At 31.2% G+C, this 27,354-nt stretch overlaps 2 protein-coding genes across 3 annotated transcripts in view; one reads left to right on the forward strand and one right to left on the reverse strand.

Annotated features, from left to right (window-relative positions):
- Positions 1-6,663, reverse strand: part of LOC134696159 (SCL-interrupting locus protein homolog) — a 20,991-nt gene extending 14,328 nt beyond the window's left edge. Inside the window, exons 1-7 of one of the 2 annotated variants that reach the window (XM_063557823.1) lie at positions 6,531-6,663; positions 3,907-4,001; positions 2,661-2,762; positions 1,818-1,933; positions 1,367-1,470; positions 1,151-1,213; positions 289-536 (exon numbers count right to left, since the gene is read on the reverse strand). In XM_063557823.1, the coding sequence (XP_063413893.1) occupies positions 289-536; positions 1,151-1,213; positions 1,367-1,470; positions 1,818-1,933; positions 2,661-2,762; positions 3,907-3,989 (716 nt within the window). In that variant the 5' untranslated portion in view covers positions 3,990-4,001; positions 6,531-6,663. Of the gene's footprint in view, positions 1-288; positions 537-1,150; positions 1,214-1,366; positions 1,471-1,817; positions 1,934-2,660; positions 2,763-3,906; positions 4,002-6,358 lie in introns of both variants that reach the window. The other variant, XM_063557814.1, reaches the window with a different exon arrangement.
- Positions 6,540-18,370, forward strand: LOC134696172 (UMP-CMP kinase-like). Its single transcript, XM_063557834.1, has 7 exons — positions 6,540-6,665; positions 10,912-11,079; positions 11,937-12,083; positions 13,466-13,606; positions 14,183-14,259; positions 15,101-15,197; positions 17,565-18,370. Exons 2-7 carry the CDS (start codon positions 11,002-11,004, stop codon positions 17,607-17,609), a joined length of 585 nt encoding a protein of 194 aa, XP_063413904.1. The 5' UTR covers positions 6,540-6,665; positions 10,912-11,001; the 3' UTR covers positions 17,610-18,370.
- The last annotated feature ends 8,984 nt before the right edge of the window (positions 18,371-27,354 follow it).

The raw sequence follows: 27,354 nt of genomic DNA on the forward strand, positions 1-27,354 counted from the left end.
AACAAAACAATTCAAGATTTACAACCCATGTAAAATGAAAGTACTGCATACTACATGACCTTTAGTTGTTATACTGAAGTACCAAGAATTCAATATATTTTCAGATGACTGTGAATATAAGCAATCTCCAAAAAGCATTCTACATCCTATTAACATGAAAATACAAAAACAATAAATAAACACCTATCTAAAAATTAAAGATTTGAAGAAAAAGAATTATATATATATGTATTCTGTATTTTACATTGATCATGAAAATAATCTATGTTTAACAATTTTAATACAAACCCTGTTTTTGGTTCTCCCTGCAAATGACTCATACTCATTGGTCCCGAGAGGTTTTTAGATAAAGCAGTCGGCACAATAGGTACAGCATTAATTTGTTTGGCCTTGAACTCCGTTGCCATAGTAACAACATCAAATTGTAAATGGTGAACACATTGATCTCCACTTGTGTAAATACTACACCAGCCTTTTGTTAGGAGAAAGTTACTCAAGTCTATGGAGTTCTTACTACAGCACCTCTGTTTCAATAGCTGTAAAAATATAGCAATTAAAATATATAATTTCAGCTCCCTCTCATTCAAGTCAGAAGAACTCAAGATGGTAAAGTCTCCCTTTCCCCCTTAGGGCCACAATTTTACTTAATAAACCAAAACACCTGATCATTATGTATAGGCTTTAAACAACAACTTTGGATTTCAAATGACAAAACAACTGACATGATTTACAATTTATTTTTCAAATCTTTCAATCCTATTTATATATGTTATGATACACATGTCACTATAATAAATAATTACTTACTATTTAAAGTGAAACATATATCATGACTTCTTGTGGACAAGCTGAACAGTCTTGCTTGTGTCACTGATTATGACTCAATTTTATGTTTTATGTACATGTACTTCAGATCCTGGTCTTTTAAAAGGCATCATAAAACTTAACAATGAACATTGGCCCAAAAAATTTAACCTCATGAATTTTCATGTCAGACAGACATGTGCACCTTACAGTCATATTGCACACAAGGTATAGTTGGCCTGTATCTTATAATAATAAGAAAATCATTGACAATCAACTATTTAATAAAACAAGAAAATGAGTGTACAGTTTGGATGTAATATTTAGTACTATTCCAATCAGTTACCTGTAAAGCCTGTAGGTAATCATCTGATGAACTTTGACGATCATTTTTGGAATTTAACATCACCTGTAAATAGACAAATAACTCATGAAATTTCATTGTAAACAAATTCGCTAATTCATAATTTACTTTTTTAAAGGTATATTTTAAAGTACAAATTCATGAAGACTACATTTCATATTTTTCTTTAGTAAATTTTATATAACAAAAGTAACAAACCTGGAATGGTACTGCTAAATCACCAGGTGTCAGTGAATAACTATTATTCAATGAATCACCACCAGGATCAAATCTGTCCAGTGTAAATGTCAAACCTTCACCATCTAAAAAATACAAACAAAATTAATAGCTTTTATTACAATAAGGATTGTTTTTTAAACACCCCACATGGTGGTCCCTATGAAGTGGATCAGTTGATTTCATAGGGGTATCATGGAACCATGTCAGCTTTTAATGATTACATCCATCATCTCTTTATTGTATTTATTTGTTTTTTTTATACAAAACTTTGCAAGAAAAGTTCTGTGCACAGGAATTTTTTATACAGTTCACTACTGACCCCAACAGACAGTATAACTTATAGTACTAGACATCATTGAGATTTTGTTATAACACACTAGTACTTTAAAGAAATTGCATGATTTGTAAATAACAATTTAGATAAACTAACCATCATCTATACTTAGCTGTCCAACAAGAGCACAGCCACAAAATGTCTTTCCTTTACTCTCAATGTGTCGATGAGCAAATCGCAGAACTTTTTCTGATATACATAATCTTGGTTTTCTGAAAGTCAAGATTGTATGTCAAAATTCAGGCATATTGGTTAAATTCAAGAAGCAATCAACAACAAGGAGTATAACTCTTCATACTTCAATCATTTGAAAATTGTTTTAATATTCCCATAACTTTAGATGAAAATTTGAAACATCAATACTGAAAGAGAACTTTACATAGCTTCGGAATATGTGCCTGACAATTGGACTTATCGATCCATTATGCTGTTGGATAGATAAATTTTGACATCCCTGGTAAAAAAAAAACATAATTTGCAGCCAAAATGAACCTCAACTGATGAGGAAAACCAGTAAAGGAGTAGAGACAATACAGCCCTTATTTGGCCAAAATATTACAGCAAATTTCTAGGTTATCAAACATATTCTGAAATTAGAATTTTTTTTCCCTTAGATATGCTATTTAAAAAAAAATCACATTAAACAAATTTCCCTGGTCATGCTGGTTACAAACAAGTATGAAATTTGAATATTTTGTAAAATTTCTTGATTTTGCTAGTTTCTCGTTAAATTTTTGAAATATTTTAGAAGAGCAAAGTACAATGATGTATTTGCGCACCCAAAGAAAAAATTTACATTTGATGAGATTAGGTCATAAGTGTTAACAAAGCTTCTCTAAAATCATTTTGTTGTTAAATTTCTTGGCTATGCATGATGTTTCTGGTGCTTGTAAATACATGTACTGGCAAGTGAAATATAAATATACCACTAACTCCTACCTGTAATATGAAATACTAATCAGGGAATCAGCTCCTACACTAGTATGGTCCCATAGAATATTTTTGGTACTAGGAAATTTCAGCATATTTTCATCTGTATTTCTGAAAAGAGGCATTAAATTAATTAAAAATTACATGTATAGGCAAACCAACTAGCAAAATTTATTTTGTCAATAAACTGTTTGTATAAGCAGATAATTGAAGAAAAGCAAGAACAGCAACACATGCCTTGTTATGCTAAGCATGTCCCACATTCTTAATTCAAAGTTCATGTATCAGTAACACAGGAATTACATGTAAGTGTCTGACAGATCTGGAATTCCTCACACAACTCATTAATACCAAGCTGTTGGACAAATATTTAGATGATGCTGTCAGATGAATGGCTGCCTAACATCTTGCAGCAAATCAATATGCATATTCAGGACAAGAGCATGTTAATGTAATATGAATATTTACCCTGCTATGTACAAGACTGACAAGCTCAGCCAGATTATTATGTGCTAGTTCACAAGGTAACAGTCTTTAGAAAGACATGTCACATACCCATGCTAGGCTTAGCTAATAATAAACAAAAACATGAGAGCACACGCTGAAATGTCTCGCCTTCTTTACTAACCATTGATATTATGTTGATAGTGTTAAATATATAAAGCTTTTCTACAACTATCATACAAACTTACCATGATCAAAGAAAATGAGGTCAAGGTCATATAAACCAAATGAGAAATATCTGTATCAGGGTTTTTGCTGGCGATATCCTTCTTGCAATGTGCGAAAAAATAATGATTGTGGCGATAAAAATTCGTCATTTGCGAAAGAATTTGGCGAAAGAAATATATAAAAGGATTTATTTCCCTCCATTTTGTGTTTCTACTTTTTTCGAGTTTCTCAGACTTCACCTGATCACACAATACTCGGAATTCACTTTGACCTCATTAAGATTTTGACAGAAAATAAATAATCAGCTGATTGCATTTTATAGCTATAGACAACAAAGGACTAATTAATAAAGATGTTGATTGAATTGTTTGACAAAATGAAATGGTTAAATGGCTTCGGCTTAATGTCACATAAAGGATTTATTTACCCCTTTGTGATGCACAAACCAAGGTTACCATGTGCATAATTTCCAGGGAAAATATATAAATATCTGAACTAGTGATATGAACCTTTCATTTTCTTCTGACTCTGTATTCTTTTGTTATATGGTCCAGGAAATGGCAGATATTCTCAAAATACATACCTATTTTCCTCTGTAAAATTGTTTCCAACAAATCTACATGTTTGCTGACCAGAATTATTTTTCATCTTCATCAAAGCACTCATGGTGGTTGTGACCTACATGTACAAAAAAATAATATCTGAAAACTAGAGTTCACATGCGGATGTGGAAATGTACATGTATCACCTGCTTTACTGAATATATATCATAAACTTTTTTTTATATAAGCTGAACACAATTACATGTATCATATAAACTTAACATTATATCAATGATCCATTTAAATTAGGACAAGGTTCAATAAACTCTTTCTGTTAACCTTATAGTCATTTGGATTCCATACACCAAATATATGCAGCCTAATGCTAATTATAATAATTAGGAAAAGCATTAGGTTCATACATGTAGGTTGTAATAAATAGATAATAGAATAGAGAAATAGACCTGTAGGAAACTTGTTTCAAACAGATAAGCGCATCATTAATTTTACAGAAATTTTACTGGAAATTAGTATATGATCTGGATAAACTTATCAATCCTTTAAATAAAGTTATTTCTAAAGGTTTACCTATTTATTAAACAATGAAATTGTAATTAAACTTCTTAAAATACTGTTTTTATTGGTATAAATATTGATCTTGTTAGCAGTAAATTAAAACCAAACTAAATATTCTCATCATCACATAGCATTAATATGATTAACGTACATTGACGTATGCTAAATGTGACTTTTAACAACTGAAACCAGCTTCAGTTTTAAATATAAGGAATTTATTTGATAATATAAAATAAATCAAACTAAACAATTGTTTTCGAGCTGTTTAATGATAAAACACATGATAATTTAATAATTGGATTAACCAAGTTAATTAATTAACTACAAACATAATCACACAATTAAAAAGGAATCAATGTATCAATCAGAATGGTAATAGAAAGTAATAAACAGAAAACAAGAGATTCATTTAAAGTTTTGTTATTAAGAATTTTAAGTTAATCAATATTTTTTTCAAAAAAATTTGCAAATTACTTATCATCAAACATGTCAAAGATAGGAAAAAGAATATAGTTTTTTAAAATTGAGAAAGTTAACAACGGTTAAAGTTGAATTTCTATAACTTTTAGTGTATCTACATTGTATCTTTAGATTTATATAAAATCTTGTTGTGCAATGAGTATGATTTTGAAATTAGTATATATTGAGTACATGGGTGTTTTTCAATAAAAACGTCCCAGCCCAGATCTTTGCAAGTAATTTTTTGTGCAGTCAGTACATTGAATTAGATTTAACATTTTTAAGGAAAGAAACAGTTTATTTTTAGAGGGATTGATAAGATATTGACTCCTGAATCATCCAAAACAACCAAAATGGCATGTCCCTAGACCGCCTGTTCAACATTCATACTCTATACTCTAAAATATCGTTAAAGAATGAAGAAATAAATGTTTTTTTTACTTTACATAAGTTCTTTAATAATTCAAAAGTATGTTTAGAGCCAACATATTTTAATAAACAGCTTTCAATATAGTTTTTTTTAATTTCAGAAGGTGTGTCCCTCACAAAATGTCCACTACGATATGAAGTCCTTTGCCAATAAACAGTTTTATAAAATCAATGTAATTTGTGTTTGCAAGAGATATAAACATTAGGGTCTTACAGAAGAAGTGATGCTTTTATAACGGCAATTAAATTGTTAATAAGAAAAATTGAGCACATCAAATGGACCAGAGTGATACCGTTTTTTTGTTGATGTCCACTACGAAACGGGTCAAATCTCCTTCAGTATCTGGTTTTAAAATTATGAAAAAAATATCAGTGTACAGCTTGATAAATGCTTTGATGAATACAATCAGTCTTGTTACTATAGCAATATAGGGATTGTTTCGTAATTTCAATTATATTCGTGCAAAACAAATAACAATTAAGGGTTAGTTTCATGTAATTTTTATTATGTTTTTATTAACATATAATAGGGTTGATGTCAACTACGAAACTCTTGAAATTAAATTTAAGACAAGTTGATTTTCCATTTTTTTTTAGGTCTGAAATATACCTTTTATTGAAAAACACCCACATACATGTAGGTTCATTGACAGTCCATAATTAGTAAATAAATCACAGCAAGTGGTAATTCCAAATACAGCATCTTTTTATTATAAAAATAAAAAATGTTTATTTGACTCAACTCTCTCCAAAGTTAAACAAGTTCTTGCCACTATATTTGTTCAAATCTAATGCAAATAAGTTGACATTTGAATAATGTGTTGTTAAACACGCTGGTGCATGTTTGACAACATCCGCGAATGTTTGACGTTTGATAATGAAGCTTGATTAATAGTTCTTATAGCAATCTTCATGTGTTTCATACAACTATTCATTGATATAATATGTATGTAAATTCAAAATACTGAAACCCATTTGAAAAAGTAACAAAAATCGTTAGAAACACATTTGTTTACAACCGGAAGTCACCTTTTTCGTATAACCATCTTCTATCAAAATGGATAAATGTTTCTATTAACTTTCAGGTCGTTGAAACTTTATTCAACGCGATGTTGGACTCAACAAAGTTTGCCTTAACGAAATATAACTTCTGATTTGCAAGCAGTACACTATTTTTTCCATTTCACATAATAAATCTCACCTTTCAAGTCGCCGCATTGGCGCTTTCAGTTGAATTTTAGATGCGCATGCCCTCTCAACTTTCTTCTCTCTTGTCACTTCCGGGTAGCTAACTCAGTTGTCACGTAGAAAAAAACTACGAAATCCATTTGACTGAGTAAGAATATACAGATATAAGTTAAACCAGTGTGTTAAAATCATTTTTTATACTTGCAGTATGAACAGATGTAATTTAGAATGTGGCAAATCTCGACAAAATATATTTTTAAAGAAATCTTGATAAGGGGGGTGGTTGTTGTTAATCATCAATTAATAAAAAGAAACTATATGTGATAATTCCCCAATTTATATTCATTTATTGTTATTTTTTTGGAATAAATATATTAATAAACAAATCTAATTCAACTGAAATTTGAATAAAACAATTTTTAAATGAAAACAAATTGGGTGTGAATGTGAATACGACTTATACATCTTAGCGCTATTTGTCCCCCATTACTGGATATCACACAGGTTCCCGTAACATTTTGACGTCACAATACAAAATATCTGACGCCACAATGGAAAATTGAATTGATTATGTATGCGTCAAAAGTTCAGGCGGCCGGGTCAGCTGGGATTAGCGATAAGGTGTATTGCTTTTTGCCTGCCATTACTGGACATCATACAGGTTCCTGTTAAATTTTGACATCATGATACAGAATATCCGACGCCACAATGGAAAAGAGATTGTTGTATGACGTCACTAGTTCAAGCAGAACAGAATCTCGAATCAGCCAGGAATATAGTCCAAATAATTATGATGTCTTGGAAAGCTATTTTAAATTTTTGCTTTGACCCTTCCTGCTTCGATGTAGGACGTCAAAGAAAAAAAGTAAAATAGCCTTTCAGAATGTCATAACTATTAGGACTACCAGGAAAAGTGATAAGGTGATTGGGCACAAACAGACCTGCTACACTATTTATAAAAAAAGAAGATGTGGTATGATTGCCAATGAGACAACTATCCACAAAAGACCAAAATGACACAAACATTAACAACTATAGGTCACCGTATGGCCTTCAACAATGAGCAAAGCCCATACCACATTATGCCATAGTCAGCTATAAAAGGCCCCAATAAGACAATGTAAAACAATTCAAGCGAGAAAACTAATGGCCTTATTTATGTAAAAAAATGAATGAAATACAAATATGTAACACATAAACAAACAACAACCACTGAATTACAGGCTCCTGACTTGGGACAGGCATATATATAAATAATGTGGCGGGGTTAAACATGTTAGTGGGATCCCAACCCTCCCCCTAATCTGGGACAGTGGTATAACAGTACAACAGAAGAACGAACTATAAAAATCAGTTGAAAAAGACTTAACTCATCAGATAGACAAAAAATACAAGTGGATGTGGCAGGGTACTTATACATCCCGACACAAAAAGACACAATGAACAGATCTGAGAGTACTCACAGTTATCTGACAGCTAGTTCAAAGCCACTAGTAACTAATAAAAAAATCATGCCTCTAAGACTAAACACTCAATCTGTACACATCCAACATACAATGGATTTAGTGTAAAGACGTTATAAACAGCCAGAGAAAACATGACCTTGTGCAATGCCAAGTTACAGGTATCAACAGATTGTAGATCCATGAAAATGTATATGTATATAACATACTAGTAATATTTAGTAGTAAGCTAAGTCAATGTTAGTAGGAATCGGGGTCTGTTTGCACAAAATCATGTGCGCTCCCATCATGTCAGAGTATGTCATGATGAAGACTAAGACTAGTAAAAGAAAGGCAGAAGATAATCATATTTGGTATTTTGCTGAATTTTATCTCCAAATGAAAGGAGATTTGCATCATCTGCTTCGAATCACCTTTTGACACCAAGAATCAATCACTTTTTAATCATGTTAATTATGGTGTCAATTTTTTAAATTGTAATGTCAAAGTTTATTGGAACAAGGGACATATATTACAGGACTTGACACTATCTTATTATAGCTGATTTTATAGTTAATTTAAAGTCAATATGAAATAACAGATACAGAAAGGGGAACGTGTTAAATAATTTGTTGCTATTATCTTAATAATTTCTAATAATATTAATAAATGTCTTTCAAACTATGTAATGTGCATGAAGAGTGATGCCAATGTATTGAACTTTTATTCTGTTACTTAAAATTTATCATAATTACATAAATTTCATCACAGAAGGGTCAGTGGTGGATCCAAAATTTTCTTAAGTGGGGGCCTACTGACTGCCTAAGAGAGAGCCCCACTCATGTCACACCTCAGTGATTCCCTAAATAACCAAACAAAACCCGCCACTGACAATGCAAACATGGTAATAAATGGCTCAGATGGCATTCCCAATAACTGCAAATTTAAGAATCCATTGTAAAGCCCTTCACATCAAATAAATTGCACTTAAATTGGAAATTTATACGACAAAATATACCTGCTGAAAGTTAAACTTGTACATTCATTGACATTTGTATTTGATAAATGTTTGTAATACATGTAATTTGGTTACTTTATCTTACATTTTTGTCTTAATGGTTTTGCAGTCAGTCCTTTCCTAAATCCTTAAATCAATCGATGTCTTGTAAAGTTCCAGATTTAATATACGAAAAAGCTTATCAGATTCAATGAATCATTTCTCATTAGATATACTGTTCCAAGGATGAACTTGTGTGATTTTACGTAATGGCAGACTAATGTGAATACACGTGTAAATAGGTCTCTTTCAAACAACTATCAAACTCAAACCTATGCTGTTTCAAATATTTTACCACAATCCAAATTCAGAGCTGTACCAAGCTTGAATGCAGTGTCCATCAATGATCATTGCTCTTTTTAATAATTTTATCATCTGACCATGACCTCATTTTCATGGTTCAGTGGTCAAAGTTAAGTTTTTGTGTTTTGGTCTTTTTTTGTAATATTATATATGCAATAGGTCAACTATATTTATTGTATGGAAATATTTTATAAAGGTCATGTCGGTCTCACAGGTTTTATTTGACCTTATTTTCATAGTTCATTGCTCCCTGTTACAATGTAAGTCTGTATGTTTTTGGTTTGTTATACCCCGCTTTAAAAAAGGGGGGTATACTGTTGAACCTCTGTCCGTCAGTCAGTCCGTCCGTTCCATGAATATTTTTCGTCACATTTTTCTCAGGAACTACAATACAAGGATTTCTGAAATTTGGTTTCAGGGTTTATCTAAGTCAGCTATACCGTGTGATGCGTTTTCAGATTGATCACTTGACAACTTCCTGTTTACCAAACACTTGTATGATTTTACACATGATAGCCAAGTTGAAAATTTTCATCACTATTTTTCTCAGGAACTACAATACAATGATTTCTGAAATTTGGTTTCAGGATTTATATAAGTCAGCTATACCGTGTGATGCGTTTTCAGATTCATCACTCCTGTTTACCGAACACTTGCATATTTTTACCCTATTAATATTATCCACTTGAGGTGGGGGTATCATCAGTGAGCAGTAGCTCGCAGTTTCACTTGTTTTTCTTAACCTTTGAGCAATGTATGAAAGTGTTGTAAGGTGTATCTGTCTGTCTGGCAGGTATCATCTAACGTTGACCTCATTAAATGATTTTCATGGTGCATTGGTCAATGTTAAGTTTTCATTGGTTTTTTTTCAAAATACTACATGCAATAGGTCAACTACTTGTACATTTGTAATGCATAGATTTTTTGTATGGTGTGCATTTCTGGCTGGCATGGTTCATCTGACCTTGACCTTGACCTCATTTTCATAGTCCATTGGTCAATTTTTAGTTCTTAGTTAAGTCTGTTTCTAGGTGTATTGAATGATTTTAAGGTCACTGCTAAGGTGTACATGTATTTCTCATTTGGTTTAATTGACCTTGACCTTGTTTTTTATTGAATCATTTTAAGTTTATGGAATACTAGTAGTAAAGCTTTATATTTAGGACTATCAACACAAAATCAATGGTTAGTAAGGAAGGAAAGGCATTTGGGTGTGTGCACTCCTGTTATCGAATGAACTGTTTTATATTTCTCATGTCAGGTCTTTTTAAAGCTTGCTTGAAATTATAGTGTTCTTTTTTCATATATTATTCTAAACCATATACTGTGGATTAATTTATTTTGTGGGTTTCAATTTTTGTGGATTGCTGAAAACTTGCATATTCTTGGATATTTGAATTCGTGGTTTTGTCTATCTCTGTATACAAAGCCTATGGAAATGATGTAATTCGCTAAAGATTTGGTTACCTTTTCCCATGAAACCCACGAAAATTGGTATCCCACTAATAAGAAATCCACAGTATATGTGAGCATGATGATAAATTTATCGTCAGAGGATACACAAGCTAAGCCATTAAATAATTTATTTTTAGATCAAGAGACACAAATTCATCATTCTGGTTTTAAAACAGATCGTGAGAGGGTTTGGACTTAGGACCTTGTTTACCTCTGTTTCACACAGAATGGCGAAGTACAATGTTATGTTTGTCCTAGGAGGTCCTGGTGCAGGAAAGGGTACCCAGTGTGAGAAAATAGTCAAGGTTTGTATACCTACGCAAATTATTTTTTGGGGCCTCAGCGGCTAAGTGGTCTCATTTAGTTCATCTACATAAATCACTAGCCTGTTAACACTGAAGTTATAAGTTAGAGCTCTTGGCAGCATCTCAAATCTGATCTTAATTGACATGGATTACCAGTTTTCATGTCAAAGGTAAACAGGCCACTTCCACCTGCAATAATGACTGGCCACCATAGCCAAGAGTAATGATTGCAGCTTTTGAGATCATTAATCAATAGATGAAAACACAGTGTTATGATGTTGACTTTAATCTGCAAATATATTTGTACACACAGAAGATGTGGAATATAGAATAAGATAACAACAATATAAAACAGAAAAACAAAAGAGGGGATGAAGTCTGATTTATGTCTTCAAAAAATGAAAAAAAGGAAGAATTGATTCACTGAAAAACCAGAAAATTGTACAGTACATACTATAGCCAACTAGTCCAGACATTTTTTAATGCATTTGTTGTATCTTAGCTGATAAAATTTGTTGGATGCCCCATCTATCTACACTAAAATGTGTTTGTATGAGGAATCATGATTTCAATATGGTTTTGTCTTTTAAGTTTAGATGCAGTGTTCTCCTTTTTTCACTAAGGTAAGGTGGGTGTTTTGAAAAAAACACTTGCAACCGGTTGATTTTTTTTTAATATTTTCTAATAGATGTATTCATTAACACAACTAACCTCCATGACCTCAGTTTCTAATAAAATACTTATGTTATGTTCTCTTTTATTCCTGGTTATTTTATCAAAGTTTAATTATCTGCCTTGAAATCAATCAATGTTTGTATGTTTATGTCTGTTTATGTCATGTTTTTTTTGTATTCCAGGAATATGGCTATGTACATTTATCTGCTGGTGACCTTTTAAGGCAGGAAAGAAATAGACAAGGATCCCAGTTTGGGGAGGAAATACAGTCTCACATCAAAAATGGAACAATAGTACCTGTTGAAATTACATGCTCTCTCTTAAGAAGGGTAGGATATTAAAATTGATCTTGTTTAAGCAGAGTTACTAGTAGATAACTTTGTTATCAATTTTCTATATCGAAAATGAAGAATTTATAAACATTGGAACTGGAAGGAAAGGCACATCAACTACATGTAGTTTACAATCTTTCAAACAGATTTGAGATGCACTTGATTACTGTAAATTCAGAGATTATTACAATGTTTTTATTATTACGATAAATATGACAGGGTTATAAACACAATAATTAAAACTCACATTTTGAAACTTGTTATATCAATTAAACAGAATTTTTATCAAAATTGCAAACATCAAAATCACATTTAAGTTTTAAATGACAAAATCGCATTAATAAATGCATGCAATAATTTATAAAATTGATAATAAAAAGGTAATATTAGCATTTGCTATAATTTTGCATCCAATTTCTATCAACTACAAAGACTGAAAGTTTGTTATTTTTGTCAATGTTAATCAACCAACATGGTTTTCTGGTTTTAGTATAGAACAAATTAAAAGGGTCTAAAATTTCTAAAACTATAGTAATAATAACTGAAATTTACAATAATAACCAGCAACACAAGAATAGCTATGAGAGGGAAACAAAAGTCCCAATAAGCCAACCAATATTTTTTTTCACAATGTGATACAGAAACGGGTGTGCCTCCTACTCTTATTTTTATGCCCCACCTATTATAGTAGAGGGGCATTATGTTCTCTGGTCAGTTTGTCCATCCGTTAGTCTGTCCGTTTGTCTCGCTTCAGGTTAAAGTTTTTGGTCAAGGTAGTTTTTGATGAAGCTGAAGTCCAATCAATTTGAAACTTATTACACCTATTGCCTATGATATGATCTTTCTAATTTTAGAGCCAAATTAAGACTTTTGACACCAATTCCACGGTCCACTGAACATAGAAAATGAAAATGGGAGTTTCAGGTTTAAGTTTTTAGTCAAGGTAGTTTTTGATGAAGTTGAAGTCTAATCAACTTGAAACTTAGTACACAAGTCACCTATGGTATGATCTTTTTAATCTAAATGCCAAATTAGATTTTTTACCAAATTTAACGGTCCATTGAATATGCAAAATGATAGTGTGAGTGGGGCATCCATGTACTTTGGACACATTCTTGTTTAAATATAAAAATACTGTCCCTCCATCTATGGAGTTAGTCTTGTTAGTGCTCTCACATGTACAATTCTTCCAACACTTTTATGAATCTCATATCATAGGATAACTTTAGCAATGTCTTGTTGATATAGAAAATCAGTGCTGATCAATTATATCTAAAAGAGTTATACCCCTTGGAAACATTAAAGTATTGAAAACTGGATAATTTGGTTAGTATAGAAACAATTATGATTTAATATTTACCTTTTAATATTTCTCTTAGGCAATGGAAACAAGTGAAGGAAAAGACACATTTTTGATTGATGGCTTTCCTAGGAATCAGGACAATTTAGAAGGATGGAAAAAAGCAATGGATGAAATATCAGTTGTGAAAATGGTTTTATTTTTTAACTGTAGTGAGGAAGTAAGTCTAATTAACAGTTCAATAGGAAATTTATCTGACCTTCACCTCATTGTCAGGGATAATGTTAAGTTTATGTAACACTTGTAGTCAAATCTTTTATCTTTAAAACTTTTAACCTATAATCAATGGTCAGTTCGAGACATTTCTGGTATATACAGTCTTGTCTCTTTCAGGTAATATAAGATTGAATTGATGTCATGATGATTGTCACTCTATTATATTATAAAATGAAGGCTTTGAAATCAAAGAATAAATCCTTGACTCTGGGTGTTCCTGATGAAGGTTAATCCAGAAATGTGCTTGGATCCAAGAAATTTATAACATGTTGTTTTCACCTTTTCCAAAATATTGCTGTTAAGATTTAATTTTTCAAATTAAACCATTTATTTAACTCAAACAGTACTATCACTTTTCAAAGTTTATCTAAATGATACATATGAAAGTCAGTCCTCGAAGTTAAAGATTGTTCACACATATGCATGTTATTATATGAATGATATAATTGATGTATATAGAAATGATGTCATGTAATTTTATGAGATAATATTTCATTTGTTAATATACAATTTGTTTTAGGTATGTATACAGAGATGTCTAAGTCGAGGACAGACTAGTGGTAGAGCAGATGACAATATGGAAAGTTTAAAGAAAAGGTATTGCTTTCCCTTCTTCATATTCTTTTATTCTGCCTACTTTAAATATGATGTTATAAACTCTATAGTGGTCTGATTCATACAGGTTACATTGCATTTCTTTACATTGTAATTTCTTATCTAGTCATTGCCAAAGCAACATGGTTGATACTACCAAATTTGAAAATTTAGCAAGATAACAGGGTCATATTTGGTACTTATCTACTCCTTTCACTGTTTTTGAGAAAATTTCTGAAAGAAGGAGAGAACTTGTTATCAGACATTTAAAAAGTGTATTACTGGTATTAAAATATTTTTAGTTATTACAACAACAAAAGGAGAAAGAAGAAATCATAGGAGACCATCCTGACCATAAGTTGAAAAAAACAAAACACTGTATTGTAACCAAACAAAAAATTACAAAAATATCAGAAACCTTTCACAAAAATTCTACACAGAAAACTAAAGATTGAAAATCACAAAACCAAACAAAATGTTGGAATGTAATTAAGTGCTCCCAAACGTAAGCAGTTGTGGCAACACATTGTGTTACTCATGGTCAATAGAATTTAAAAGTGGCATTAGGTAATGTTTATGGGGAAATGAAGACAAGATTGTGGCTTTAGCAAGGGAAACATTTCTGTGGCCATATGTTTTACAATGTAACATAGATCTTCAATACATGATAACCATATCATGCTGGTGTTTGTTAAACTATTATGAAGATGATATCAACTTTTCCAGTTGAAATCTTTTGTCTTTTTTTAAGAAATGGAATAAACAATTTTCAATGATTTTTTTCACATAGACATAGTTCTAAAAATGTAATGCAATGCAAATTAAAATCTTGTTTTCTTTTCAGAATACATACATATTCAAACTCCACATTGCCAATTATAGAATATTATAGAAAATTAAATTTATTAAAAGAAATCAGTGCTGATAAATCTACAGATGAGGTAAGTGTCACAGTGATTAGGTCATGGTGTAAAGGTTACAGATGATGTAAGTGTCACAGTGATTAAGTCATGGTGTAAAGATTACAGATGATGCAAGTCATTAATTGTATAGACAACTATTGGCAGAACAAATATCCTTCTTTAGTGTGTCAATCTATCACATTTGATTAATTAACCCCTTGAAGAAGGCTATACAATTTAATAACATCCTCTTTGTTTTTTATCATCTTATATAAATTTTTCATATTTGCTTATCCTTTATTGTTTTGCATAGTTGCATTGTTCTTATGTTGTGCTGTAAACACTGTCCATGGTAAGGAGGAGAGTTTGGCCCCAACAATCTAGTTAAACCCGCCACATTCTGTATGTGTCTGTCCAAAGTCAGGAACCTGTAGTTCATCTCACTATTGAAGGCTGTACAGTGAACTAAAGTTGTAAAATTCTGTATCATTGGTCTCTTGTGGAGAGTTGTCTCATTGGCTATAATACCACATCTTCTTATTCTCATATTAATTGGTATGCTATTCTTTAAAAGACTGCATTTTTTATCTACCTTCTATCTCCTATTCTAGATGACCGAGTACATATTAATTTTACTGTTTGGTCTTTTTAATCAACTTTTATATTTATATTCATTTGTTTAGCCATATAATGAAAACAAATGTTGATATTTGACCATGAGAAACCTAAAATTACAAAATTGATTTTAAAGGGAATCTGTGGTTTCATTTCTGAAACATTCATTTAATTCCAGGGATCTCCATGGCCTGTTTAACAATGGCGCCCCGCCATCATTCAAATGTTTTCGTCATCGTCAAACGACGTACGCCATCGTTAAATTGACATCGCCATCTTTCAAAATTGTTATAGTTTTAATAGCCCGACGCCATATTTTCAAGCAATTATAATCAAATGCATGTAATTGCATAACCCTCAGGGTTTTTCTTTATATTACAATGTATAATCAAATACAATTCTAACACCTGAGGGATATTACATACCCATAGCCAGGGTGGTTCGGACGAACCCCCTCCCCTCCCCCCCTTGAAAACTAATAAGCACTGTTAAATTCGATGTTCTTTTCGAATTGTGACTGTTAAAGTCGAGTTTGTGAGTCAAACTAACCCCCCTTTGGAAATTCCTAGCTACGGGCCTATATCGGGATTAAGATCGCTAATCACTTGTACCTGAGCTTGTACAGGAAGATCAACAAACCAGACAGAAGAATACTATCTGAAGATGGATGATTCATTTGTCGAATTATTCAACTAAGTTTCCATAAATACTTATGATAATTTATGTTAAACAAATAAATTAATAATTCAGTTACAAAGAATTCAGTTTAGCAAGTGAAACACGTGCTTTTATTTTGACTTACGCAATCAGCATCCCCCTTTTTTAAGAAGTCTAAATAAGATGTAAAACAGTAGTTATTATTTCATTGCAAATAACTAGAGTACTGTTGTGTTGTAATGATAATATAGAATTGCTTTTAAAGTTTAAATGTAAAAACTTAATATTTCCTGTAAAGAAATATTGTATCGTTATTCCGAATTCATTTCGTAGTTTACAATCAAATTGATACATCGGCATTTCTGGTTTCTTTTCAGACTCAAAAGATGCATGTTGCATAGCATTAATTTGCTAGATAAAGTCATTAAAAAGCCTTTTCATTTGACAACGTTTGCTTTACAAATCTCTTCAACCTTTTACATAACCCATACGAATCGTTTTGTTGTTGATGCAATTCAGCCATACCTGTAATGGGTTCATGACTTCTGAATTTGACAGTGTCCGTGTATAATAAGCTCCACATAATTTTTAACCCCCATAACAATTACCAAAAATAGTAAGAAAACTACATGGGGACCTTTATGACAGCTTTTGGTCATTCTCGACTAAGGTGGGGGAGGGGGACCACGAAGGCTTGGCCTTTGAATGGTTAAAAACGGCAATTATTGAAAACAGTTATGCTTCTATTTATAGTGAAAATTTAATAAACTAGTAAATATGATTTAAATAAGCAATGAATAAGCATTTTCATCAATCCTTGTGTAGAGGGATGAAATATTTTCGATCGCCCTACACTGTAATGCGTAGACACAGTTTGTGATGGTGAAAGTTCCTCCATTGTTCAATTTTCATCCATGGAGATCCCTTTAATGACTAAACTCAAACTAAACCATGAAGAATGTGTGTGTAATGCTTGAATTTGCAAAATTGATTTTAAAAAGATATGTTTCAACTTATATATATATATATAATACTTGATCAGCTAGTTGACATTCGATCTGAAATGTATAATGATAGTTTGCTTAATGAAATGATGAAGAATATTCTGTAATTTTTGTATTTTTCTAATTTTAGGTTTTTGAAGAAGTAAAGAAAGCTCTAGCAACGATCAGTTCTTAACAGTAGTTAAATTTAATTGATATTTATGTTATCTGTGGGTTTTTATGTGCAACTTTTTTTTAAATGTGATTGTTAACTGCTATCGTCTACAAACATGCTGTTAGTCCTGTTATAACATGCCTCACTAAATCAATTATAACATATCTCACATAATCAATTACTGTGAAAGTCCTTTTATTCATGGGTATCAATTTTCTAGGTTGAGCCACAGTTACATGTAAGTGAGTTGGTGATACAACTATGTATGCATATAATATATATATTTTTGGCACATTCGTTAAAAATTATAAGGAAAATTACCCCTTGAAATGGCTTAAACATGAATTATTTGTGTTATAACATCAGTTTTGGTCGTATTTTCAATAATTCTTAGCAGTTTAAATTATTATTTTCTTTTGTTGCCAACCATGATCTAGAAAGTTTGTGTCAAGGTCATATTTGGCCTAAAGTGAACCCTGTCCTTGCCATGCTATTCACAGAGAGAAACAAAAATTGGTACTCCAAAATATTAAAGTATTTTCACAGTATGAAATGTCTGTCCAAATTAATTATGACATGTCTAATCAAACCAGAAATTTTGTATTTTTGATGCATCAAAACCAAGATAAATTATTAGAAATGCTTGATTTGATAGTATGAAATGCTCTAATACTTTTTGATGAAATACTGGTTGAAATATATTTTGCATTCAACATATTTTGCATTAATCCAATGGTTGACGTGTTACTTCATATTTCCTTTTTGGAGAAAAATTTAATAAATTTTTTTTTTTTTTGTGTAAATTGTTTTACATAGTGATTATTTATGTCCAATTCATTGCATTGAGAAAAATTGATTTTTATGTATTTTTATGAAATGTGCAATGATTGTTGCTTCATACTTCTGGGAAGGGTTTAGCTTTAATTTTTTTCTTCAAACTTTAATCAAAGCTAAGAAACCAAATATAACAAATTGTTAATATATGTCTAATCTTAATGTCTTATAATTATAAAAGATTTGGAAGTTTATGCAACATTAAAAATATACCTTATTTTTTAAAAACCACTTCTGCAAGAAAACAACATAGCTTAAAATGGTGATCAAACACATTGGTTGTAAAAAAATATAGCAAATGTGTTTTACTCATTGTTGAAGACTATGGTCGACTTCAATTGCAAATCACTTTATTTGAACTCATTTCAAACTAATAATTTGAATTACTCCTCAAGAACAACCATTACATAGGCGTTCCTTTGTTCATACAATAAAAACTTTAGAAAGTATTATTTTTTACAATAAACAATAGAGTAATTGGTCATCAGGTCACAGAACAATACTAACACAGTGGTATAATCAGTATTTTGACATTAAGTCATGTTATCTAACACAGGGAAAAAATCTGTCAGCGTTTTAAAACATATCAAATATATACTAAAGATGTGATATTTTAACAACAGATCAATGTAGATAGGATACCACTCTTTTTTAACACTTTTTTAGCCTTATATGACTGTATCTGTTTTGTAGAAATGTATTATTTTGATTCTTTGTATTTTAAAAGTATTTCTGTAAACTATTTAGCCATGGCATATGTATCATGAAAAAGAAAATAATCGAAAACTTTTGATAAGGATGAATTTGGGAGTTATTTCTCTTATTGTTTTTAACCTTTATGTGTATCTTTTTAATAATCCAATGGTTGAATTCATTTGAAACTTGATAATCATTTACCTTTCCTTGTAAATATGACCATTTGCTTTATTTAAAGGACAACCTTTCTGTATTCATAGATATCATGAACAAATATGGTTTCATATGTTTCGTATGCTCTTAATTTGTTGTAAGATTAAAAGTAAGTTTCGATCTCAAATGGGAAGTTTACAATTTGAAAAGTTTTTGGATTTTAAGTTGCTTTAATTGTAACTTGGTATTTTATTGCCTTAAAATATTAATAGGAATGTTTGTGTTTCTTTTTCATTGTTATATGTAGAATGCTTTAACAAATATATTAACTGTAGTTTGGTTGCAACTAGTTCCTCACTCTATAATGAATGATAAAATGTTTTTGACTTGTGTACATCAAAAATTTGAAACATGTTCTAAAATGTATTGTTCCTGGTTGTAAATCATGTACATGTACTGTTAAAGTTTATTGTTACATTGCATTTAAAACTTTTTTAAACTGCAAAATTGTCAACAATTTTAATGCAAATGAAGGTTAATATAATAAAGATTACTAGTAATTTGCTGGTTAAATATTTTAAGTAAACCCAGGACATATAATATTGAGTTTTAATTTGTTGTATCAAAGTGTATTGGCAATCAGAAATCATAGTTTTATATATGGGCAGGAATTCACTAATGCTACTTTAGTGTGACATTGTAAGAAAAAAATAAAAATCATTATAAGCTTCTAAATTTTTTACAAATTATTGCTACAAATGGTGTCCTTCTATTTGTAACCAAAAAATCATTTTCAAACTTGCGTCAGTTTGGATTAACAATGCAAATAATGAATTTGGAGCATGTAACATGGACACTTTTTCCAAATTGAGATTAATGATTCCTTAACTTATTCAACATTCAATATCATATATATTGATCACAAAACATTGTCTATCATCAAAACTCTAAAATGTATATTTTCATTTCTTTCAGAAATTTTGTGAAAACAAGTTTCCTCTACTTTTCTGTCAATGTTACATGCAATGTTTAAGAGATAAATACAGTAAGAATCATTTTCTTTCTGAACATGTAAAGGCTCTTTTTCATTGTGTTACCCTCACATTAAAAAATTAAATTAATATTTTTGCAATTATCTCATTTCTGTCATAAAATAGTGACTTAAATGTTGCATGTAACGTGGACACAAAATATATGAATAATGAACCATGCCAGAATTGACCTTAAAAGATATAAAAAGCCTCCAAACAACCATCTGAATGTAAATTATACAATTATACTGCCACATTTCTCATATATGATATTATTTAAATAGTGGTTAATACCAAAACCATTCACCTAAATTTCAAACAGCAGACATATTTTTTAACTATACCAGTAGTTATGCTTGTTCATGGTGGTGCACTATGGAAGGCTAAATTAAAAGATATTCAAATGTCAAAATAACCAGAAAAATCAAATTAAGACCAAAGATAGATCAATTGATGAAGGAGTCATCCAAAATTTCCACAACATGAAACATTTTTATATCAGTAAGTTTAAGCAACCCGTTTTTTTATGCACAGGGATGAGATTGATAAGAAGACAACCACACAACCATCAGCATCCACAAGTTTCTCACTCAATAACTAATACTGACAAAGTAAGGGTACAAAATGATTACATGTATCCCTCATTCATGTGACACAGTTACACTTAAAATTAATAGTATGAAAAACCAAGACAAAATATGGACAAATCTACGAGAGGTTGATACAGCTGCATTTATTGAGAATCTTATTTTCAATCGTTTACATAACTTCTATAAAGAACAATTTGGGTTTCATCTTTGAGGTTGTTGTCTGATAGACATATTACCCAATATCTCGTTTTATTTCTGCTGGTAAATCTTACATTTATGATAACTTTTTAAGGTTTAAACAATAAATTTTATTTCAAACATTCAAAACAAGTTTCTTGTTTCTTGTTTTCTGTCTCCAACATTTTCAACTATCTATCTGAAAAAAAAACAACAACAAAAACCAATTAATCTACCCTTAATCAGAACCAAAATCCATGCATAGATTATAAAATTTACAATAATATAGAAACTCTCAAATATCTTGTTTCGATTTTTCAATGCCATTTCATCTTGAAAACTTGTTACCTAAACTACAGGAAGCCACAATTTAAAGGGCCCCATAATGACCAGTGTAAAACAATTCAGAAGAGAAAACCAACACCCACTAGACCATAGTCCTGTTTTCAACTTTATTTGGCCTTCTTTTACTTTGTTGTTTTATAATTAGCGTCACTGAAGAGTCTTTTGTAAACGAAAAGCGTTTCTGGCCTACAAAATTTCAATTCTGGTATCCATGATGAGTTTATTATTATTATTTTGAAATCAGAAGGAGCCTGAACCTCTTATAATGCAAAAGATATTCTGGAATGTCAATTATTGGCATAACAATTAAAAAAAATATGTTACAAATGGAATTTCTCATGATTTCTATAATGAGCATCAGTAAATACACATGATACATGTGTTGACTGGTGATTGAAAAGGGATAAATAAACAAGATTTTGAAATAACTATCTTCTACACTGCTGTAGAATGGTCAAATTGGAGATCACTAGTATGTCTGCATACACAGTCACCATCATCTGGTTTTCTGACACAGACAAACACTACTATCTGACTGGCTTAAAGGACCGTCACCACCTGACTCACTAATAGGGACCTTATCAGACTGGCTAACACAGACATCATAATCTGCCAGGCTGATAGCTAGGGTTATCACCATTTGACAGGCTGAAAGGGATATCACCATCTGACTGGCTGACAGGGACATCACCATCTGACTGGCTGACAGGGACATCACCATCTGACTGGCTGACAGGAACATCACCAACTGACTGACTAATATGAACATCCCCATATGCGCATCTGCCAGGCTGACTAGGACATCACCATCTGTTGGCTGACAGGGACATTACCCTCTGACTGGATTACAAGAACATCACAGACTGACTGACTGACAGGAACATCACCAACTAACTGATTGACTGATATTTACATCACTATCTTCCAGGCTGACAGGGACATCACCATCTGTCTGGCTGCCAGGGACATCACCATCTGACTGGTTGACAGGGACAGTATCTTTTTGCAGCATCTTCCTGAGAGTTTTCTTCATCACATTTATTGCTGATCAACTTTTTCCTTTTTAGGTTTATATTGCCTGTAGATTTTTTTTATTAAAAATTGCATGTAAATTTTCAAGACCGACACCAATTTTGTTGTCAATGAAGAAAATACACTTCTAAAAAGAATGTCTAAATTTAGAAATAAAGATGAAGTTTGATGGTGGTAAAACAAGTTAAATTATCAATAATCTCTTAATAGAGCAAAGGAGTTAGTAAATGTTATCAGTTCTGTTCATGCATGTAACATTGACAGAAAGTAAAAGGTTGTATGTCAATGTTACATACATGAAGACCAGAAGATGAAAGTGGTGTGCTTAATAGTCAACTTTGGAGAAATAATATAATTGCTGCCCAGTAATATCTAATTAATCATTTAGGTTATAAAATGTTATATAAATGTCTGACTTTAAGGAAGTAATACCTTTGCATGTAACATAAAAAAATCTGGACACAAAATATTGTTGTCAATGTTACTAACTAGTGTTAAAAGACAAATTAAACAGGAAAACATAAAAACGCTTTAATTTTGTAAAATAAAAAATAAGATAATAGCTCCATATGGCAGTAAGTTTTGTTTACGCATGTAACACTGGCCTGAACATGTGAAAGTCTAAATAATAGACTCTGTCAATGTTACATACACAATTTCTTAATGAAAAAAAAGTTTAATTTGGGTTTACTTTATACATTATTTTTTAAAATAAGTATCATAATAATAACTTTGAATATTAAAAATTAGATTAACTGTTGATTTCAACACAGTAAAATCTTCTCATGTAACACAAAAAAGACCTGATACAAAAATCGTAGTCCATGTTACTCATAAAGTTATCATAGGAGCATCAAAGAAATTGTGTGATGACAATATTTCAGATGTTAGTCATTTATAAACTCAGATAAACTCATTTTAAAGCTCATAACAGAGGTTTGGAAATCAATGCTTTTAAAACATTATAATTCTGGGTTATGTATGTAACATTGACAGGAACACCAACAAATGATGAGGAAAAATTGCTAGTCAATCAGGAAAAAAATAAACACAAATAATTAAAACTCATTTATTTCTTTAATATCATTTTAATGAAGCAAATTTTAAATTTCAACAAGATTTTATTGATTGAATAATTGTATGCACATTTATTAGGTTGTAGCATGTAACCTGGACGCAGAAGATGTGTCAATGTTACATGCCTTTAAACGATAAGAATTACAAGTAAATATTGTAAAGTCTAGAAATCAAGAAAGATCAACAACTTCTCTGTTAAAAATTCAGCATAAATTTACATTTGATTTAATATTATGCACTGGCCAGTTATGCTTTAAGTGTAATAAAGTAATATTGTTTTTATTCTGGTGTCAATGTTACATTTTATGTTTTCAAATTAAGTGGCCAGTTATCTTTATAATGCTGAGAATGAATACAAGTACTAGTTAATCAAATTGGCAATTAATCTGTGGTATTTCATGTAAAAAATTAGATTGATAAGGCAAACCGTACAAAAAAAAGCTTTTGCATGTATCATAGACACCTTTCCTTGGTAAATATTTTCGTGTCAATGTTATGTACAGAAATCTCTCCAGCAATAAAATGAATATCGCAAGGGTCAAACCTGTTTAAATACAAGATAAACTTATATTTTTTGACAAAATTGCAAAGCAAGTCACACAACATTATCAAAGAACCTAATTTACACAAAAAGTGCATGTAACACTTCATTGTGAGGTCAAAATTAACCTGGTCCCACTCTCTTATCATCTGCTTGATCACTGGTAGATGCCAAGTGTGAAAGATGACAAAGCCACATTTAAAGTAATTATCAGTGGGTTGAAATTTGAAAAAAATAGTTATGTTAATGCTTACTATAAAAAGTATACAACTGTTATAAAAAGATGAGTATTATTGGGCAGTATTGACACGAAAATGAAATAAATTTTCTTACCTTCTATATTTTTCAAACTTGAGTTGATTGATAAAAATCATGAAATCCAAATTGTAACCATTGTTGACACCTTTCAAAATTTGCCATGCTGGACCAATAACTTGCTTCCAAAGCTAATCAGCTAATGAAAAAGTGCATGTAACATTTGTTGACCCGAAAAGTTACATGCACTTGTCCATTTTCAAACGTATTTTATTTGCAGCAATAATCGGATTCTGTACAAAATGGGGTTTCTAAATGATAGACCGATCATTTTGCAGTTGATTTTCAACTATTATAGTAGAACAATTCTTCAGGCATATCCTAAATATGACTAGGGGTTTTGCCACTGCAGAAATGTCACACTTTTTGTCTACAGTTTTCAACTGCCAGCACACAACAAGTGCTGATTTTTTTATTTTTTTTTAATTGGATCCATTTTTTTTGCATGTGGCAATAAAGACTAACCCACTTTGCTATTTAAACAATGTTTATTCTCCATATTTGCATGATTTCTTTATTTTTTAATTGGATAAACACTATTGACCCTAAAATTTCACTAGTGAATTCCTGCCCATATGTCGGATTATTACACAACAGACCAGAGGGATATTTTGTAATAAAAATTATTAAGTTATTGTATATACATTTGTATATTGTTCTACAAATTAAATGACATTTATTGTAATTGACAAATAAGATATTAATGATGAAAAGCTCATTGTTTTCGACATTTTGTTTTACCTTTTAAAAGGAAACATTTTATATTTCATTCCTTTCGAGATATTAATAAACACTTTCTTTTTATGCAGTGGCTTTGTTAGAAAGTACTTAAGGTTAGCCATCTATTTATTAAACAATGGGATTTTTTTTCTTTTTCATTATTTATGCTTTATGGATAAAGCTGTTGTCATAAATTGTATCCTTTGAAAGTATTATTTATACAAGAAGATGTGACATGAATGCTAATGAGACAAATGAGTAATCCCCTCTAGATACCAAATGGGTAGAAGTTAACATCTATAGGGCACTGTAAGGCCTTCATCAGTGATCAAAACCCATTCCGCAAAGTAAGCTGTAGATTGCCTCGAAACAATGTAGGATACTTCAGAAGGGAAAACAAACAGCCAGATTTATGTACAAACCATTATATGAAAAACAAACATACATAAAGAAACAAACAAAAAGCACTGAATTACAGGCTCCTTACTTGGGACTTGCATATGGATTAAACCTGGGTTCAAAACATTCCACGAACTTTTGACAGTGGTATAACAGTACAGTGGCCTGTTTGAACAATTCACAATTTGAAACTACTTAATAACACAAGGACACAGATTACAAATGGATTGAAATAAAACTTTCAAATATTAAAGAACAGGTGCACTAAGTTTCAAATCAATGCAACAATTTCCTTGACCTCATTTTCATTGTATAGCAACCTATTGATATAAATTATTTTTGTTAAGTGTAAAAATACTCAATTATTGCGAGTACAAAATGTATTTGGTAAATAGGATCCCTACTAGGTTTAGTTTATTCAGAGTTATCTTGACCTGGACCTTAATTCACAGGTATGTTTTTATGGTAAAAGTCGGATACTAAAGGATATAGGTGTAGATGCATCTATCTGGCAGATTTCATCCTATGGTAGAATTTTATTGATTCATTGGTCAATATTGAGTTTTAATGGTTTTTGTGTCAGTTAAATAGGATACTCTTAGCAAAAGTTCAACTATATTGTTGTATGGAATCATTTTTAGGTGTGTAGGTCTGTCTGGCAGGGTTCATCTGACCTTGATATCTTTTTTCATGGTTCACAAGTTAATGATATCTTTTTTGTGTGTTTCTCAGATAATTATCATATTGACTTAAATTTGTAGGTTATCCTTTGCTTAACAAATTTGCCATGAACATTTTATCTGTGTCTATCATAGTATCACAGATATGATTGGCTTTTTGTAATTTTGTATTAAAATGGGGTGTGGGGGGGGGGGGGGGGGTCCTGATCCCGAAATCCTGTGCTTAATAACAATGAAATCCAGAGGTCCTGAAATTTAAAGAAATTTAAATCCTCACATCCTGAATGATATAAGAATTCCCAAATTCCGAAATCTTGAGCTTAAAAAGACCTGATACGGATGCCTAAAAAAGGTTCTGCCCCCTCTAAGACAACTATGAAAGATTCAAAGTTTATGAACTGACTGTGCAGGATCAAATAACCACCATGGAAAGAAAAATGACAATGCTTCATACCAACTAAAACTTATTACTAAATATGAAAAGGGGAAACTTCAGTGTTTTCCTAAAGTTAGAGAGTGAGTGAACAGTCAGTACTGTTGAAGCATCTCCATGACAATAAGACTTGCATATACATGCTTATATTAATTAATTAAACAACTGCATGCCAACTATCATTGACCTTATATTAGTGGTTTTCTTCAAACTATTTAATAACAAACTTAATATCTTGTGGAGAGTTGCCTTTTTATATTGAACATGTAAATTGTGCAACAAGAATGAATTAGAGGAATAAATAACCGTTTTTGAAATGAAATGTGCTAATTTTCCCCTGTAAAACTGAACCAATTATGAACTAATAATATCATGACCAATCACCAGTGAGGGGGGATAGGACCTTTATCGGGACTCGGGGATCGGGTGTTTTTAAGCTCGGGATTTCGGGATTGACCTTTTCGGGATCCGGGAATTCTTGTTTTCGAATTTCGGGACGTCAGGATTTACTTTATTTAAATTCGGGACTTCGGGATTTCGTGTTTTAAAGCCCGGGATTTCGGGATCAGGACCCCTCCTATCCCCCCTCACCAGTGATTCCCAATAAACTGACCTAATCTCAACTAATATACCACTGATAGAAGTCTAAGTCTTGCTATTTTACTGCTTTAAGAAAGACAATAACTATTATGTACAATAACTATCAAGGACAATAACTTCACTCCTACATTGATGGACAAATT

This window comes from Mytilus trossulus, chromosome 1, assembly GCF_036588685.1.
Source record: "Mytilus trossulus isolate FHL-02 chromosome 1, PNRI_Mtr1.1.1.hap1, whole genome shotgun sequence".
In the NCBI taxonomy this organism is placed as follows: domain Eukaryota; kingdom Metazoa; phylum Mollusca; class Bivalvia; order Mytilida; family Mytilidae; genus Mytilus; species Mytilus trossulus.

Bases quoted from the DNA above. Each gene is read 5' to 3' on its own strand.
- LOC134696172 (XM_063557834.1), top strand. From the start codon at position 11,002: ATGGCGAAGTACAATGTTATGTTTGTCCTAGGAGGTCCTGGTGCAGGA. The intron at 11,080-11,936 runs GTTTGTATACCT...TTTGTATTCCAG, and splicing joins AGTGTGAGAAAATAGTCAAG to GAATATGGCTATGTACATTT. The intron at 13,607-14,182 runs GTAAGTCTAATT...AATTTGTTTTAG, and splicing joins TTTTTAACTGTAGTGAGGAA to GTATGTATACAGAGATGTCT.